This window comes from Battus philenor, unplaced genomic scaffold (assembly GCF_028537555.1).
Source record: "Battus philenor isolate CCGP_79_NKW_IND1 unplaced genomic scaffold, ilBatPhil1.0.hap1 SCAF_1, whole genome shotgun sequence".
In the NCBI taxonomy this organism is placed as follows: Eukaryota; Metazoa; Arthropoda; class Insecta; order Lepidoptera; family Papilionidae; genus Battus; species Battus philenor.
The window spans coordinates 14,701,077-14,721,000 of record NW_027181661.1 but is presented as its reverse complement, the minus strand read 5'-3'; the positions used below and the strand labels follow the sequence as shown (position 1 = coordinate 14,721,000).

At 34.6% G+C, this 19,924-nt stretch overlaps 1 protein-coding gene across 9 annotated transcripts in view; it reads right to left on the bottom strand.

The window, feature by feature from the left end:
• Window positions 1-493: 493 nt before the first annotated feature.
• The window catches only part of Pdp1 (PAR-domain protein 1), a 188,981-nt gene continuing 169,550 nt past the window's right edge, over window positions 494-19,924 (bottom strand). For 3 of the 9 annotated variants that reach the window (XM_068776837.1, XM_068776872.1, XM_068776808.1), the window contains 6 exons: window positions 9,247-9,383; window positions 8,655-8,862; window positions 8,350-8,453; window positions 5,033-5,224; window positions 4,227-4,360; window positions 494-3,449 (listed from right to left, as the gene is read on the bottom strand). In XM_068776837.1, the coding sequence (XP_068632938.1) occupies window positions 4,274-4,360; window positions 5,033-5,224; window positions 8,350-8,453; window positions 8,655-8,862; window positions 9,247-9,383 (728 nt within the window). In that variant the 3' untranslated portion in view covers window positions 494-3,449; window positions 4,227-4,273. Of the gene's footprint in view, window positions 3,450-4,226; window positions 4,361-5,032; window positions 5,225-8,340; window positions 8,454-8,654; window positions 8,863-9,246; window positions 9,384-19,924 lie in introns of all 9 variants that reach the window. The other 6 variants (XM_068776879.1, XM_068776863.1, XM_068776827.1 and 3 more) reach the window with 5 other exon arrangements.

Below are 19,924 nucleotides of genomic sequence, written 5' to 3'. Positions count from 1 at the left end.
TTTTGGTTCAATCAGATCAAGTTTTTTTTGTGTAAATGGAATGTTTTAGAAAATATTGGGTTATAGGTCATTGGAACAGCAATACCTCGTAGATATTCGGAAGGTATCCTATGAAATTTGAAAATCTGTTTTTATGAGACTCTTCCTTATTAGAAAATTTTTCACTTGTCATCAAAATAATTTATTGTAACGATCATATTTCGTACTTTTTAAAAAAATCGTTTCCAAATATAAAAGTTTTTTTGTAGTTTTTTTTACATATCAAATCAACCAGTGTATTGTTATTTTTGTCGATCTTAGTATACAAGGTTTCGATTAGGATCCGTACTCGTGTTAGGGCGAAAGGAATGAAAAGTCATGTTTGTGCAAGGTACTTTTACCAAGATTTATTACATTAAACAGCGATTGAGGAAACGTATCAGCATCTACGCGAGCCAGGCGCGCAGGCTAGCGGCCCCGGCTCGCTCGTCGCGGCAAAATAAATAAACATAAATACAACAATCAACATTTATTTCAATCCATAGAACCATTTAAGTTATAATCAAACGAAATACTACTCGTACATGTTAATCTATATGGTTTTTACGTTGTTGCAATATCCAAGGAAGGGTTGTCACTAGACAGGGGGGAGAGGAAATAAATAAGGGAGGCGGAGAGGGCTCAGGGTGCGGGTAGGCGATTCTACCGCGATGCTCTTACATACAACTCCTTCTTATCACGTTACCTTATTATAACCTTATATACCCATATTACATTTTTTTCGGAGAAACAATACGTGTTATGTCTACTGTATAGGTAACATACATATTATACTGTGTGTGTAGTTCAATGTATACTTTTCTAACAAACAAGATGGAATATCAAACGCCGCAATGCGCGGCCGATTAAGATTACGTTAATTACAATAACATGTTTATTTTGATATGAAACAGTGCATTTCGAAAGGTTAACCGTCACACCTTTAAGTATCCCTCATATGTAAACCTTTATAGAAAAAACATTATTGTTCTCGCTTTATGTATTCATAAAATACTTTCAAATGCAACAACTTCTTAGTCTTAGCTCATAAACATTTTTTTCTTAAATTTCAATCGAATAAACATTCAATTGACTCCATTATCAACGACAAAAACCTACAAAAATATATTATAACATCAGCACGAGTCAAGTAGAGTGCAGAGGAATAATTCAGATGACGTAATCAGTGCATGGGGACGCGGCCGCGCGAGTCGGCCTGGCGTGGAAGCCGAAGGATGCGCGGCGGAAGCGCGACGGATGTTAACGACTCTCGCACGGCCGCGCCGCTATGGGGGCGGTGTGAGGCACGCAGTGCCGATCCATACCTACTAACGCGGGTCCTACCCATTTAACGCGCTTATGCGCCTATTTTAAAAACTGAAAAAAAAAAATAATATAAACTTTCAAAAACGTTAACAACTACAGCCATAACAAAAATAGACTAATAACGACTACGCTACGGAATCTACATACTACTTAAACTATCTACTATGTAAATTTGAAACGAATCTAGTGTTCGCTCACTACAGAAACGACAGAGGGCGCTGGCGGGGCGCCCGAGGATACAACGAATCAGATCCTATGCACACAAAAAGCGATACGAGCGCTATAATACTCCGTGCATCTCCACAATTCTGAGTATAATTATATTTCAGAGTTGCAGCGAATATGTGTCATATGTGTTTTCAGTGCCGGTAGAGAATGCTGGCGTTCGCAGCACTTCCAGTGGCTGACGGCTCTGATCGCGATCGACGAGCGTCTCGCGGGCTAATCTCATACGGAGCTGTCCTACGAAGCGAGCCAGAGCGAGAGACCGAATGGCCCCGGACAAGCGGCACGTCGGTACGCTGCAGCAGACGAGCGTCAACTGCAGCACGGCAGAACAGGGACGGACAGGGCGGATGTAATACGATTCAGTAGCCCTATTGCTGCCAATTGTAAATTGTTGTATAAATACTTCTAAAATAATTGTTTCATAAATTATAATCAAAGAACACCCGATATATACCTATACAACGTTAAAGTTCTTGTGAGCCTAAAGAAGTTTTGTTACTGTTGCTCCAGACATTCATTCAACATTATTAAAAAGAGAGAGGTAGAGAAAATTTTCCATTTAAGTGAATATTAACGAACAATTTAAATATAAAAATGACGGCGGAAGAGCCACTCCAAGAACAACAAAGATCATTATAGAAGAGGGACGGACAGTGCGGAACTGGCTTGGAATAGAGGCTCCTAAACTAGGCCAAAAAGCATATAAAATGACAATTATATTTAAAATTCATTTAAAATTATTTAAATCAGCATACAAATGAATATATTGGAATATATTTTAAATAATTAAATAGAATTAAATGTTATTTTAAGTGTAGGAGCCACTTTACAAAGGCGCCGCGGTGTCCAGGGCCGGGAGGGGACTACTAATACTACCTATATACAGACGCAGCCACTACTCTTGCACATGCGTACGCGAGCCACTTGAGCAAACTAGCGCGCGGCATAGGCCGCACGCGACCTGTGCCGGAACAATATAAATATATTCAATAACGTTAAATAAAACGACGACCCGCGCCCGGGACGGCCCGGTACGGAATGCGTCCGGACTAGCTCGGAACTGGTACGGAAGAGGAACGAACCGGACTCCACCGTAACGCGGTGACTCACCCGCACGCTCGGAACGGCCCGGACCGGATGGCGTCCGGACAAATTCGGAACTGGTACGGAGGTGGAACGAACCGGACAGTACCGGGGCACGGCACGACGCACGCTTGGGACGGGGACACAACAAACATCATTTTCAAAAAAAAAACAATTCTCAATAAATTTTTGGTCCGTACGTCGTTAACTAACCCTGTAGAATCTCGAACCGGGTCCGAATAAAGGTATTAGAGACGACGATAGATCAGAGTTCGGAAGCGGAACTTTGGTAAAGATTCAACCTATTACACTAATAAATAAAACTTACGGTAACTGCAATATTGATTATTACTATGGTATTTGAAGTTAATTAAAATTTAAAACGGAGCCACTACACCGATTCCAATCTCCTAAGGATTACGTATATTATGTAGACGATTACTATATTTTATTGGAAACACGTACACCAATTACATTAAATAGGCAAAAAAAAATATAAACGTGAGTTTGACATTAGTGGAATGGCTCCGAAGGAGAAGTGAAAACAAGAGCGAAAAGAGAAAAAATGAGTTGGAGAAGGAGATGTAAAAGGTAGAGCCGCAGAATGGAAATGTAATCGTGACCATAGGGTAAGGAGGCTAGAGCCGGGCCAAAGTCACAGTTAATAAGTCCATAAGTCTCATACATTAACGGTTACACATCGATAAAGTACAATTAAACCGAATATTTAAAAAGCATCACATATAGATGGCAAAGATGATGTGCCCGTAGTCGGCAGCGGCGTCGCCCGCGACCTGTAAAAGAAAGATATTTTAAATTTCCACAACATAAAGTAACAAAAAGAAAACTAATTAAAACTAAGTTATATCATCTACATATAACGGAAGTGACAACCGTTAATCTATCTATGCGTAAGTTATACAGATTACGTAACAGTGACGCGCTATTAATTCAATTTAAGCGAGATCCGCGAATATTTTCCAGTACTCGACACTTAAAATAAGTAATAGCATACTGTGATAACCAAAATGTACCTAATGCAGAAAATTACTAAAGCACCATCTTCCGAAATTAGGCGAAATTTGCATACTATTCGCATTTCAAATCGAAGAACGGTCAAATAAATATAGGTGCTCTTTTATTCAACTATCGTCAAATTATATGAGTAGAAATAAAATCAATGTTTTTTTTTAATAGGTAATACAACAATTGTCAAGATTTTTAAATTTAAACTAAAATGTTTAGATAAAACTCTTTTAGTATTTGATAATAGACAACAACTATTTTTTTCTTTCACAAAGATTTTGCTATATAATGTACATGAATATATATCACAATTGGACCAAATTTTTCCATATGCTGCTCCCAAGTTCGGAATGTTGTGTTGATATAAAATCAATGAGAAGAACCCCGGCAAGAAAGTCGATAGGTTACTCTATTGACGTCAATTTTACTATTTTTTTTAATTTATGATGTCACGTGAAAATAGCACGATATAATTATTATTAAATCTATTTATTTTGAATTGAAGTTTTATTCTTAATACTATTTAATGAATGCGAGGTACATACTTATCGTGTGGCGTGTTTGTGCAATACGAGATGGGGGGATTGCGGATCTACACATCCGCGTACTTGGACAACTTTTCACGGAGGATATGGTTCTCCTTCTTCAGCAACTCCACTTCCTGCCGTAACCCCATATTCTGGATTATCAAAACCGAAAGAGTTAGTATCACATGCCTGAATAAAAAAAAATAACATGATTTAACAGTTGATTGAAATTTTTTGTAACTCTCAACGAGCCTTGGAGAGGGCTATGCACAGGACTCCTCTATCAGATCTAAAGTAACCGACTTAGCCCAGCGGATTGGTCAGTTGACTTAGCAAAGGGTAGACCACATAGCGCGGTGCATAGGTGTGGCTTTAAGGTTCTGGACTACTACTGACCAACAAGCGCAACATAGGTCGTCCACGCACAAGGTGGAGACAGACGACCTATTTAGGTCCTCGGAAGAGGCTGGATGGATACAATCTATGGAAGAGGCCTGTGTCCAACAGTGGTTGTTCTATAAGCTTATACAACGAAAATGATATATTTAAAGTAGCGCACGATTAACTTTAACATCTCAATAGAATGATATTAATTCATGTGCTTTGCTAAATATTTTTATATAAAGAAAGCTTGAAAAAATGATAATTAATATTTTGGTGTTATGTTGGTAAACACATTAAATTACGAAATGAAATTCAAATTAAAATCTCTTTAGTTATTAAAAGTAAAATGATTCGTTGCTTCTTATTTATTATTACTATAAATAGAATAATAATCCGCGGAAAGAGGGCGTTTTCATTAACGTAACATAAACAAATCTAACCTCCTTCTCGAGATAGCCTGCGCGCAGGGCAATCTGATTCTCCTTCATGCGGCGAGCGTCGCGGGAGCGCTTGGCTGCCATATTGTTCTTTCGCCGACGCGCCCAGTACTTGTCATCTTTCAGGTCATCGGGCACGAACTGCCGACGACGTCGATATGGGGTTAACACGCCGCGCCACATACTCATACCACCCTTCACCCAACAGTGGAACACAACACGCGAGTTACGACGGAGCCGGGACCGTCGGAGATCGCACAAGCGAACGCTAGCCTATCTAACACTGCCAACCACAACACCACGGTGGAGCGATTTTTATTATATGCGCCATGAAGTCGTTCCACGATCTATTACTATTAAGAATCTTCATCAAACTTTTCATATTTTCAAGCCGGATTTATTCTAAAATGCAACCGCGAAGGTATGTCTACATTAACCTATATGTTTGTATTTAATTTGCCTTTGAGTTACAATTCGTATTTTAATCTAATTTATATAATGGCTTTATAATTTTAGAATTGTACAAATCATAATAATTTTAATCCTTGGAGACTTATTTTTAATTACTTTACGTTTTACACTGTCTCCTCGGCGGACAATATGTACATTAGGCCAATTGATGCAATAGCTTCATATTTCTGAAATTATATTTTGGTAGTTACTGCTCCTAGTTACCCTAATATTAACATACACGTTTATATTTAAAAATATCCCCAACAATTAATTTACATTTTATGACAATGAAAAATTACATAAATAATAAGTATAATTAAAAAAAAATAGTTTTTCAAACACATTACGTTCACAATGGCTCTGAATTTAAGTAAATAAATTTTAATTTCTACCTATAAAACATACGCTTTTAACATTAAGAGTACCTTCATCGTACGTTTTTTATTTTAAGAAAATTGATACTATAGCTTCATATTCCTGAAATTATCCTACATGTTCATATTAACATGTAGGTTTTAAATTAAAAGTGTCCAAGAGAGACAAAATATATTTTGGGGCTAATCTATGCCCACATAAAATAAGTATAAATCACCTAAATATTAATTACTACAGTACCCAGCTATAAATATTGCACATCGACCTTTGGAAAGAGACAATTGACTAATTTCGGGTTCGTAGAGCATTATCTCTGTCCCACACTCTATTTGTATTTCGTGTGACAGAGATAGCGAATGCGAAAATTATTTTAAAGTTTTACGCCGGCTATGTGTAAAATTGCATATAATTTTTTGCAAATCTCTCCACCTATTTAATACACAGCGCAGTTACATTCGAAATGTGTAGAAATACAATAGCTAAAGACAAAGTTTCAAAACCATGTTATTTGAAAACCGAAACCTGATCGTCGCGTGTGCGATCTTCAATAATTTTAAACCACTGCATGTTCTATTGTATTTATTATAAACCAACTACCACTAGTATAGTTATAAATATACCTAGCATAAAATTATTACAATATAACAATCAATTTATGCAACAATTACAATTTTTTTTTAAAAATGTTATAATAGTTTATTACCAAGTTCAATGAGTTGCAACGGAAGAAATCGTTGTAGTAAGTTCAATAGACTTACATGTGTTATTGTGAATTTGTGCATGAATAAATTAAATGTTTTGAAATTTTGAGATTTAATCCACAAAAAAGTTTACGTAAAGAATACCACGTTCAAATTTTTACAACCATGTAAATATGTGTCACATCTTTATATATTTGCAAAGTACACATAGTTCATTACTTTTCATAGTAACTGCAATTGTGGGATATCTGAGATACCTGCTGATGTGTTTGTAATAATTTTTTTTTAAAATATAGTACCAATAAATTTAAATATTACTTTAATGTAATGAAATAAAAAATAATAATACAAAGTGTTTAGCTGTTGTGTAAAAGTGTATAGCATAAACCGAAAGTCTAGAAGCGGAATGACATATTTTATAATTTCATAAAATAAAAGTAATTTTATCTAAAAAATCTTGTAATTTTTGGACAGTACAGTATTTTTAATTTGTCGGTTTAATTTGTTACTTTTGTACAAAATTTCTTCATGGCATAAGACAATGTTTCAATCTGCATTAAAATTAGTTCTTATCACATTTTAATGTAACGAAAAAATATATAAATAAATATGTATTATAAAAATACTTGGAAGTTTTAATCTAATATTCATACTATCGTGTATTTAGATGATAATTTAAGTTTAATTATTTATTACTTAGCACTAGAAAATTCTGCCAAAGATTAGGTAAATATCGGGAATAAGCAACTGCCAAATAACGGTTGTGTTTTTAAAAATATTTTGTAATATATAGAAGACACAAATACAATGTAAAAATGTTTGTACTAAAAATGTAATATTTATAACAATTACTTCTCTAAATCTTTGAGAAAAAGTCATTTCGCTTTATAATCGTTCATAATTTATATATGTATCACGTAGAAGTATTTAATAATGAATATCTAAATTGTTGCAAAAATTGTCTGTTAACAAATTACCATTACCAACTGGTCATCAGTTATAAAAAAGTGAGAAATTCTTATTCCCATCAACCACTCATTGTATACCCATATCACCGTTCCAGTGTTCTTTATAAAGTCTTGTAATTAAAAATAAAAAATGTGAAAATATTCCAAATCGGCATTAATTCCTTAAAATTACTACCACGTATTCTAAAAAAAACTATTATAAACTGAGAATCATTTACAAATCAGCATCATTTGAATAAAAAAATGTATCTAACAAAATCTTAAGTAAAAAAGTGTGTATACACTATTATGTTTTAATAATTTATGATCAAAGTGACGGTGATATTGTGCCAATTGGAATATTACACTAGTGTGAAGTATAATAAAAATAAGATATTCCAAGTGATTTAAATAACTACATGCGATATTTACAAGGTTAGTATAATTTTGGAAAAGCGTTAATTAAGCTTCGTGTACTTTCTGTATGTATGTTATTGTGACATTATTGTGTTTAAAACTTCTATACTTTTCTAACTGTTCATTATTAAAAAAAAAACAACTAACAAGGATAATTAATGTTACAGTCGTCAATACATGTTTAAGTTGGTGTTGACCCGCACCTAAAACATGTGTTAGATCTCAGAGTCTCATTAAAGGTTAGATAGCTAGTAAACGTTATGAAGTCTTTGTTTGAAATCCATTTCTAGAGTAAAATTAATTTAAATCTGTGTATTTTCGTCTGATACATTGTTGTGTGTAATATTAATGAGTGTGAGTGACGCCGCACCCCGCAGGCAGTTTGCAGCATGCCGCTAGGAATGATCAGCGCACTAACATCATTTACCTGTTTCCGGGACTTCTTAATCATTGGCTGCGGCTTCAGCTCCTCGTCGGAGAACGCACGCGTTCGTGGATCGAAGTCACGTCCTGATGACGCCATTGAGAACGCTGAAATTTACACCACATTGCATTAAAAGTCAATCCAATTTCATTGTTCTGTTAGTAAAAACTGTTTTGAACCTTAGGCAGTCGATGATAGTCCGATTGGAAATCTGTATGCTCTGAATTACTGTTCGTTTACTATATAGATATATCACGACTGTAAGGTGAAAAAGAAAATGGTGGTTTGTATGGAATAGAAATACTAACTTGAATCGGCGGGCGAGAGCGGCGGGTTGATGGTATCAGGGCTCATACAATCGGACGGCGATGGAGAGCGCTCGCGCTTGGTGACGGGCGCTTGCAGGCCCAAGGCCAGTCCCGTGCCCGGCCCGAAGGCAGATCCACCAAGATGGGCACCGCCCAAACCCTCGCCCGGCATGCCATTCTCCGACAGGAACTCGTCTAGGTCCACGTACTGAAAACATCCAACGTGTCACGTCACAAATCGCACGCTGACCTCTGCAGCCTCGTCCGGAGTGGCGACCCCCTCACGCGGCGCGGGTAATGAAACATGTTTATCACACAGCTGGCAAGGTAACAAGGGAACGCGACAGAAACGAAAAACAAAAAGGAACATTCGCAATGTACCAATTCGCTCGCATTCGCTTAAAATAATTAAAATGCATGGTTCATAACAACTTAAAACTAATTACATATCAAGCACAGCAGCTAGTGGAACGGGCATTATATGAGATTGTGGAAGCGACTCTATTACCTAGTGCGAGAACGAACGATAAAGAAGCCTGGGAGACGCACACGACGCAACACGCAATAGGTAATAAAGTTTGTTAATACTGACTTCTTGTACCTTGAGATCGGGGTCGTAGGGCAGCGTCTTGTCCCAGAGGTTGGGTCCAAGGAAGGCGGCCTGCGCCTCCCACAGCTCGTTGTCATCTTTCTTGTCTTCTAGCGCATCCTTAGCGTTCACCGACTTGCCTGCAACAATAATAGCGTGTAGCGGGTCACTGCAAGGCCGCAAACCCGCCTCTCCACACGACAACGGAGTGCTCGGGTCGTTTTTCTCCATATTCACAAACAACGCAAATTGAAAAACGACACAAGCCCGCTTACTCATTTTACGCTTGCAATACAAAAATATGTATACCATATTAATACAATGTTGCACACGCAAAGGCCAAATATATATGTGTGTATATATATATATTTATATCGTTGCCCGTAAATAGATAATGTTATACAGTTGTTGGTGTAGCTTCAACGATAACTTAACACCAATGAATAAGATTCACAATAAACAAATTGTCTACTTGTAAATACAAGAAAAATATTCGCTGAGCTAAACACGTGTTTACATAATAATTAAGCTAATCGCAACGCCAAAACATAACAGGAAAATAGTTATATAATACGTTAAAATTTTATTCCGGAACTATTAGCCAGTGAAACGTACGTGAGGTTTTAGATAAAATAGAAAATATTTACTCGTGATTTACGTATTCAAGTAACCGGCAATGACGGAAGATAGACAAACACTGAACGGTACGACACGTCTCTTTTCTTTTACACTTTGATAACGATTAAATATACATATACAAACTATTAACACATTCTAATACAAAACTAAAATATAAATTTTGTATGCTAGATTCACTTTTCTATACTATATTAATTAGATGCGTTTGTAGTATACCATTATTTTGTATTCGGATGTCATATTTAATTTCAATCAAATGCGGTTTATTTAAAAGTATGTATATGTACAATATCATATCATGCATAGCCGTCGAACAGCTCATGTTGTAGAGTTTAATATGACACTACGGTGTGACTAGTGTTTTAACTACTAAACTAAGTAGACAAAGGTTATTTGAATTAATTATTGTAAAAATCAATTTTAATGTAAGATACAGTAGAAGTATTTCTTCGTAATAATATGATAGATACAATAAAATTATTTTAATACGTAACGAACGGTGTCGGAGAGTACGGCACGTGGCTAAGGTGTTTAATGGCAAAAGGCGACTAAGGGGGCAGAATAGGGGAGAATGGGCGGTAAGGGGGCATCACGAGGCTTGTACACGCATGTGAAGGACAGCCGCGTGATATTGTGCGCTACTGTTTCTATTTTTTTTCTAAATCGTTCATCGATAGACGATCATATATGACGCAGTAAACTACAACATTCGTGGAATAACAAAAGGACTCATCTTTGAAAAATCCTATTCTTTTGTATATTAAATATTATTTTTTAACTTCCGTGTCAGCGATAATATACAACAAGGTTTTTTTAAAACAATAATAGAAAAACTTTAGTAAAGGAAAATTCCATAAAAGATTTTTTTTTTAATTTAAATTAATTTCTCATTATACATTTGCACGCAATGTTTCTGCTAATTATGGATTAAAATAAAAACTTTAGAAATAATTACAATAGTCGCATATTTTATATTTCGCAACATTTGTGTACAAAAAACTGAATTCTATGGACTAACTAAATGATTATTTATGTATAGACGAATTTGTTAGGGTCGGCCTTCCCGACAGATTTTCAATAGGTCCCGTTGGATGCAGCCTGCGTCCAGCGACATCCGACGTCGTCAAGAAAAATATCTGTCAACCTTGGGGTCGGACGTCCCACTAAAACGTGCCAATATGCTCGGCTATATGTGGTTTACCTTCATTTTTCTGAAAAATATCTAATTCTAGTTCTAGTCCTTTACATGGCCTATTGAGTTGACTATAATATACTGCATACTGGTTGATTGGTATTTTTTAAACAGTTTCGTTGCAAAGAGATATAAAATTTTAAAATTGCTAATACAATGTGAAGAAGACAATAATGGAAGTTATACTGATATATAAAAGGCAGCAAAGAAAATTGAAAAAGTTAGCGAAGTCTGTCTTTTCTCATCATACGGTATAAGTCGTAGAATAGAAGTCAATGAGCATATAATTCTAACTTCATGTCTGATTAAACGTGATTGTGAGATAGCTCTAAAGCGAAGTTTATTTTACCAAACGTGCATAATGTTTCAAAGACAATTTGACGTAACAACAGCTTCACATAATAACCGTACTACAGTAAAAAAAATAAGAAAAATTGATTAAAAGTAATTTATGATAATTACGATCGAACCGCGTGTAGTTTCCTGGTGAAAAACCCGCCTGTGTGAACAGGGTAAGGCTTGAGTGGTGGCGGAAGTGGGAAGTAACCTAGTTGGCGGTGTTACGTACCGCCACGCTTTCCTCCAACGTTCCGCGCGGTCGGAACACGCACGCCCCCACCTTATTGCACAACACACGGCACAAGAGTTTTCCTTAACGATCTCGCGTTATATACAATAATTAATTAACGCTCTGTTAGTCGTTACTTAGCAAAGGGAAAAACTCTCAATGAAAACATTTGTTGAAGGCACCGCAAGTCTATTGCCTCTATATAAATGAAACGCACACCGGAAACACATTGACTAGTATAGTGGCATTGCACTCTGGTCCTTGGAACATACGAGAATGCTCATGTAAGCCCTTTTTTTTTAAAAATAGAAATTTTTTGCTTTTGTAAATATATACGGGACGTACAATGTCTAAAATAAATTTAGAAATAAACTAATTTAAAATATCGCATATGTTTTATTACGTAAATAATTTTGTTTTGAAAAAAAAATAAAGCAGGAAGTGTAGAAAGGATCTGAAAATAAATTGAATTATTAATGGTATTTTGAATTATAAAAAATTAATAATATAAAACAAATAAATTCATCGAACAAAACGCAGAAACGCAACTGGGGCGGCTGAGACAGCTGGGATTGCTTCCGGGGTCGCCGTTGACCACTCTCACTTTCATCGAGCTAGAGAAAGTCGAAGCGATGTCGTCATTGCGACACTATGCAAAGTAAATCGAGACCCACTACGAACCTCTCAATAAGGCGTTCACTCGTTTCACGGCATTTCGTTTACGATACTGCCTACGAATGAACTCGGTTCAGAATTTATTACCAACCAACGTTTTATCTCCAAAATTAAATCATTCGAACGAGCTAAACCGTTAAAGTGGCGAAACCAGATTTGTTTTTTTTTTTTAATTTATAGCACCATTATTCTATGAACTTTAAATTTACAATAAAATATTTTAATTTTGCCATATGAACCTGTACATTATAATATATCAATCGTAAATACGCACGAAAATCGTAGATCAAATCATGTTTGTAATAAAAAAAAATCATTTAAATAATAAAGTTACAAATGAAATAAAAAAGTATAGTATTCAATAGAAAACTTCAATGAAGAGTACATAGTGAAGTAACTGAAACTTTCGATAAAGAATATCGACAGCATCCGTCGATTTATTCAACGAATAATGAACGAAAGAAAAAAAAAACATAAAATTTGACAGCGACTGGCGCCTTATGTCAGAGAAAGTGTTGTCGAAATGAGCACCGAACGATGACTCGACCACTCTCACTTAAGAGGCGGATGGTAGAAAGCGATTCACCCGAATTACTCTTAGCGAAACATTTGTAACCAACAATCAGCTGAACTCATGAATATTTAAAACGAATGAACGGCCATGGTATTTTCGATCTGTTCCAATGTGAATTCGGCGAAATTTAAAAATATATTATTTAGATTCATAAAGTACCTGGATCGGTATAAAATTATCCCATTGACATGTTATATATACGTTAAGTTTTATATAAAAAAGGTTATATAGAAATTGACTGATTTTTTTTTATATTAATAACCTTGAAGACATTAGTACGCGTGTAATACACAATGTGCTTTACAATCACGATAGCACAACATCTGTTAAAGATAATAATCGTATTAAAGTAATACTGTTAAAATCTACACACCTACGGCAAAGAAAATTGCTAAAGTTAGCTAACTATGTCAACGTTATAAGTCGTAGAATTAAAGCCAGCAAGCGTATGATTCTAAATTCATGTCAGAAACTTACCCGCAACCCATATCCAATGAATAGTACGACGTAAATTCAATAAAATTCTTCGGTTGTTTCCCAATAATGTTTAGATAATTACAATCTTTACATATATCAGTATATTTTCACTTTTAAAATGTTAAACTGAGCAAATATACCGAGAAATACAATGCTTTATTCATTTATTTAATCGTATTACTTTTCACTCGGGATCATTTTATGTAACCAGTTGTGTAGATCATGAGAATAAGACTATTAAAAATAAACTGAAATTTTAATTAAAACGTGTATTAACAATTAAAAGACAGTAATTACAAGCTGGTACTAGTTGAGTAAATGTGTATACAAGTATAAACTAACTTTCATAAATGCGAGGAAGGAAAATCGAAATTGTCTATTGAATGTTGAACGCAAATAAAAATGCAAGTAATAGAGTGTATTCTCATTTCAATTCATCGGAGGCGGTAACGGCGTTGCAGATTATTGAAAGTGCAAGCGCATGACGGCTTCGACGTCGACGAAGGCAATCGGAATGCTGCGCGAGTGCCGTTGGAAAGCTGTGCTTACGCAACCACTACGCCGCGCTTCCTACTCGGGAAATATAGGTGAGGAGTGTGGCGCTGGTCGGGCAAAGGGGGGCCCGAGGGGTGTCCGGGGAGGGGGCAGCGGAGGCCGCAACGGGAAGTGACTGCTCTTGCGCAATGGAGAAAGCTGACGTTTTCCGGCGACGTGCGATCATTTTCGTAAACGTGTGAATTGAGCGAAAGTGAACGAGAAAGTCACGACCGAGACGAACAGAGCCTCGATGCGGGCCGACGGAGATATATCCGAACGATGGCCCTCCTTTATCCTACAAGTTAAAGAGATACGACGCTAAGTAAGTTGTCAATGCACAAGGACGTGTAAACAAACAACGCCGGCCACGAGGGCAGTGGTGCATCGTGACACAGCCCGCCGTCGGCCGTCACGCGACTGCATACGTAACTTAAGCAGTAAATCCGTGATTTCAGATTGCCGAGAGCTAATAACGTATAATCTTTGACAAATATACTTGTTATAAAAAGACCTCTTAAATATTTCGACATGAAGTAAGTAACATTTATATTAGGCAATGTGCAATTACATGTATACACACACACACACACATATATATATATATATATATATATATACTTTTGACGAGAACAAGGAAAAGGTTCATATAAACATATAATAAATACTTTAGAATGATTTTAAGCGTAAAGGACTACGTGAAGACGGTAAATAACTAATAATAAAATCAGCATCCAATTGTTTGTTTAACGAATAAATCCTATAGTATAGCAAGCAAATAGCCAATACTTTAATAGTCGAGTATTTGTCTCACTCTAGTTAGTAGCAATTCACTTTTATTTTACAAAAAGTATAAGAAAATTCTTAAAAAAACGTTTATCCTTAAAGCATATACGAGTTTTAACCAGAGGGCGAGATTAGGTCTATCTAAAAAAAATGAACGAATAAACGTCAGTCTACTATATTTTTTGAAATTTCTTTTAACCGTATGAAATTATTTAGTAACTGGTAACTATCATGATATGTTTAATATTTTACCAACTAGTGCTAAACTTTACAGTTTTGGAGGAATACTCTCGTTCGACTTGTTTCTAGTGTACAGAACCCTTATACGCGTGTTGTAAAACTATATTATACGTAACTATACTGTTTAGTGCTTAGAAAAGGATATACACAAATAATTATCTCATTGTTAAGATGAGCGTACTGTAAGTATGGATCTAGAAAAATATGTAAGTCTGAAATAAAAAATGATAAACATTCAAGACAAAATTATTGACATAAATCTTGCTTAGTATTCATTTTATACAAAATAAAACATTAGTTTACAGTAATTCTAGATTTTGAGACGCAATATTTATGTATGCGTAAGTTCATGAAATTGTTTTTCACCAACAGCATAGACAGATGTCAAACGTCGCCGAGATTAAAATGGAAATTTGGGATATTCGGAATTTAAATTATCAGTTAGTTATAAGATTTTTAATAACAAATATTAGAGGGACCGAAAAGTAATATTGTTTTTGTCGGTATATTTTACCGAAAAACCGATTGATTTTTACCACTCCGGCTTTGAAAATTTTTATACCAGATGGCAAAAGGTTGTTGATCACGAAGATACTGTTAATAAGAAATAAAAACTTGTTAAAAATGTAGTCCTGTGATTCAACATAAGAAAGCGACATTACTTCCCTGTCCCCCTAATAGCAACAGATTTAAGTTGCATGCTAGCTAGCCTAGACATTCAGCTGTTATTAAATTCTTATATTTTGAACTTTGAACGTCTCGTTTGTTTTGATGGCTGTATCATATATGTTGAAAATAATTTCATTGGAAAAATTACTCTCAGATAGCGCAACTGCAACTCTTTCATGCCATGCGATTGTTTTTTTTTTATATTTGAAGTTTTTTTTTTATTACTTTAATTAAACCAAAATTAAATTAAATCTGGTTCACCAGCTAGATAAGTTGAAAATTGAAAGCTCTGAATAGAATAATGTGATTAAATGTGATTAAATCAAGTATTAAGAGTAAATAATAAATTGGGAGAAAAAAAATATCAAATTTTAGCACAAGTCTCAGCGATTTTTTTTGAATACTATGCCTACTTGGAAATTAAAATGTGAATACCGTTACAGTAGACAAAAATCAATTAAGTTAATTCAAATATATCATAGTGGATCCGGTAATCAATATGAGTAAATCAGTACAAAGGATTTTCTTATTTTTTTTCATATACCATGGACTTCGCGAGCAATATAATTGGTCGTAAGACGTTAAGTGGCTTGTGAAAATACTTGTGCAGTGTTAAGTTGTTTTGTTCTATAGAAGAACTTTATAAATAACGATTATTTGAATAAAAAATACTTTACAGTAATGTTAACTTATAAAACATCATAACTCCATAAACAATGCAACAATGGAAAGTTTTTTTGTTAACATTATACATTTAACGAAATAAACCGCAGTTTTTGCTGACAGGGAACTTGAAGATAGAATGTAAGTTGAACGCCAGTTTACACACATAGTGTGACCTAAATAGCGAAAGAATAGCGGAATATAAAACTCGTGTGGATCTCGTATGACGTCAGAACATAATAGCTTAAATCCTAAGTGTTACCAATCACGTAGTCTGCTTACGCGCTGATGGACAGGGGGACAGAACGACACGGCGGGGAAATGGCGGGAGGGGAACCGTCACGTTACTGCTTATCAGTGCAGTCACGTTTTACCTCTACGTCGCACATATCGGCTGATTATAATTTCTATGGCGAACCAATACAACACAATGCGATTGAAAACGACTACAACAGTTCTCAAAAGGCTCTTCTCTACTCAATAAAAAATACATTCTATACCCAAACAAAACTGCGATAATTGGCCTAATTCCTTCAAAATAATCTAACAAGATAATTATCTTATATTTAAAGAGGAATCCTCAAGTCATAAAACTCCTCAATTCTTACACGCATAATGTACGACATGGATTATTAATTTTTTATTATTTCGCTTTCACAAAGCTAATAATTGACTACTAGACAAATAATAAATGTTTACATATGTACATGAATATATAAAAGACAAAAAATTGTCTCCATTAAAAAAAGTTACTCTAGGAAACGGCACAAGGACGAAGTCGCAGTAAGCCCTGTGTTTATGAATAATGATTCAATTAAAATAAAAAAAACACAACTGTAAATTTTAGACGATACGAAAATATTACAGAATACTCTCTTTGACTACTTTTTCACTTCTTACCAGTTATTATGAGAAATATTTTCCTTGGAAGAGAAATATTTTTAAGCATGTAGGTAATGTCACATTGTCGGCCAAGTAACGTATATTGTAAGAAACATAAATCGTGTTAGAAACGCGCTGTTTCATTTGTGTGTTAATGCGGAAATGTAATAGTTTTATCGCAAAATTGTAATGAAATAAAGGAGATAAATATTGGACCGCAAAATTTATAGAAAGTAAAATCTCAATACCGATTAACTTTATTGTCCAATTAGATATGTTTAAAATTATGATACGTTTTTTTTTAAAGAATCAATTAATATCGAAGTAAATTTAGTTTCAAAGTTAAAATTTTTAAACATTAACTTGTAGATAAACTTTAAAATTTAAAATAAAAAAAAGCGTTAATAATTTTTGTAAAGTAATAAATTTGTACCGACTTTAAACCTGTATGATTCGAACAACGGTTGTGAAATTCATTTAAGTCCGGGTCTCTTTTAATAAGCCACTGCAATTAGATCCAAAATATTTAAAAAAAAAATTATAACTGTAAAAAGTAATGCTATTACTTTCTGTATTAAGCTAATGTTTCTTTACTCTTGACTGGTAATAAATGCGTTTTGAAGGGAAAACTAAAAAAGATTAATTGTTTCTCTATGCATATATAAGAGATTTCTGTGTCCACGTTCTGATTTACTACGATGTCTTTGGAACTAACATTTGGAAATAACAGACATGAAATTTGATAAGATTCTCCGAATAATGGTCAGCTTAAATGGATTCTTCGAAATTCCTCCAAGGTTGAGGAAACGTTCATTAAAAATGTTAATCTTCGATATTAAACTGTGATAACTTGGAAAAGTTTTTAATCGTGTTAGAAACAATCGAGATATTATTTTTTGAAAATTATACCAACCAAGTAAGGAAGTGCGGGCAGTGTATTTGACAAAACGCTTGGTCTATTTCTATACTTAATATGCACATAATGGTGTGAGTAAAACGTACGCGTTTCTATCGATTTATTCAGACTTACGAGTCTAAATAAATTGATTCAAGTTGCGCTGGCGCAACACTAAAAGTAAAAGTCGAGAGGTTGAAGTGGTCGGCGGAGGGAGGGTTGCACTGCTAGCTGATGCGGAAATGCAACGGAAGATAACTTTTACTCTCGACTGACGGCGGAAGCGGGTAGGCGTTCGTGTCTAGGCATGGAATACGTATCTACCACAAGATTATGTGCCAACTTGTTTTCGCTTTCAATCTACCTTTCAATACAATATATTTTTAAGATATCTTTGTTTTAAATTTCCGTCATCAATGAGAAACTTTTTTTGTAATATCAATATAACGAAAGTATCAAAGATTTGTTATAATGTTTTTCTGTTTTATTCCTTTATTAATATTTAGACATAATCTAGCATAATTATGGCTAGAGCTATAAACGTCTGCAATGGGCAAATGTATTTAAATTTGTAGTATGTTATACGATGTTATATTCATGGAAACTTTTATTACGATTTGCTTCTGTCGTGCCTATTTACAAAACAAAAAGTAAATATTTAGTGAACACATACCAATTTCAAAATCAATGAAAATAGCTAGTGTATTAATACAGAAATGTATTTTCATTAAATAAATTCAAGTGGTGCTCTCTTAATCAATTCTTATATTTTAAAAACAAACATGTCACCTTCCGAAAACATGGTCATTGGTAGAACGTGGAAAGGCAAAAAAAAATCAAATTTTGTTCTTGTTGTCAACAGGAAATCAAAGTTTTGCAGTATTTGTTTTCAATTTAAAAATGAAAATAATACTAACTCCCGGCATTTAACAGTTTTGTTTAATTAGTGATGTTTTAATTTACATACAAAACTCTATTTTTAATGACAAATAATAATAAATATTTGTTGTTTCTGGAATGAAATAAAAAAGTATGTTTTTGAAGAAATTTTAGATTAAGTTGTTTAAATTTTTTATAATAACACCAAAGTTAATACTAAAAATTTAAACGCAATAACATGGCGTGTTAACAAAGTAATAAAACACGATAAATGATGTTATTCTCTGGTGTTATTGGTTCAATGGTGATTTTTATATTTACCTTATCTAATTCGAAAACGTATACACCAACTTTTCCGCACTAGCTTGACCCGTTATCGTCTTAGAGTTTAATGTAAACGCGATATCGGGTAACAAGATAAATTATCGTTATTTTAATGGAATAAAAATAACATAAAATTAATATTCGAGCATAGGACTTCGAAGGACGGGCGCCGAATGTGTTTTCTCGCTCATTGTAAAGATAAAAAGTAAAAGTGGTTTTTACCCACGCGCACGGAAGAAAGCATGTGCCCCAGGCGCGGGCCGAGGTAGGGTGAAAGTCGCGAAAAGGTCGACACTTTATCCCAAATATTCGGAGTGAAAGTGCGCGGCTACGCTCGAATTGATCACAAGAAGTAACTAGCGTAAGCGTTGAACGAAAACCAGCTTACGCCTGGACCGCTTTTGGAAGCCTGCGCCGCGCAGATACCAAGTATTCGCTGCTAAAAGATTAACCTTTTTTATTGAGCCAAATATTGGCATAATAAATCTCTTTATTCATTCATTTGAATTTTTTTTATCAAAAATAATAATATATGTAACAGAGGAATAGTTTTTAATATCCGCCTTACTTTTCTTATTCATAGTTCACCGTGACAGTGTCAATTATAATTTTTTTTTATTCACCATCAAAAAAAATATCTGGCAATGTATAATTTATAATGAAAAATGCACGTGATTACAAAAG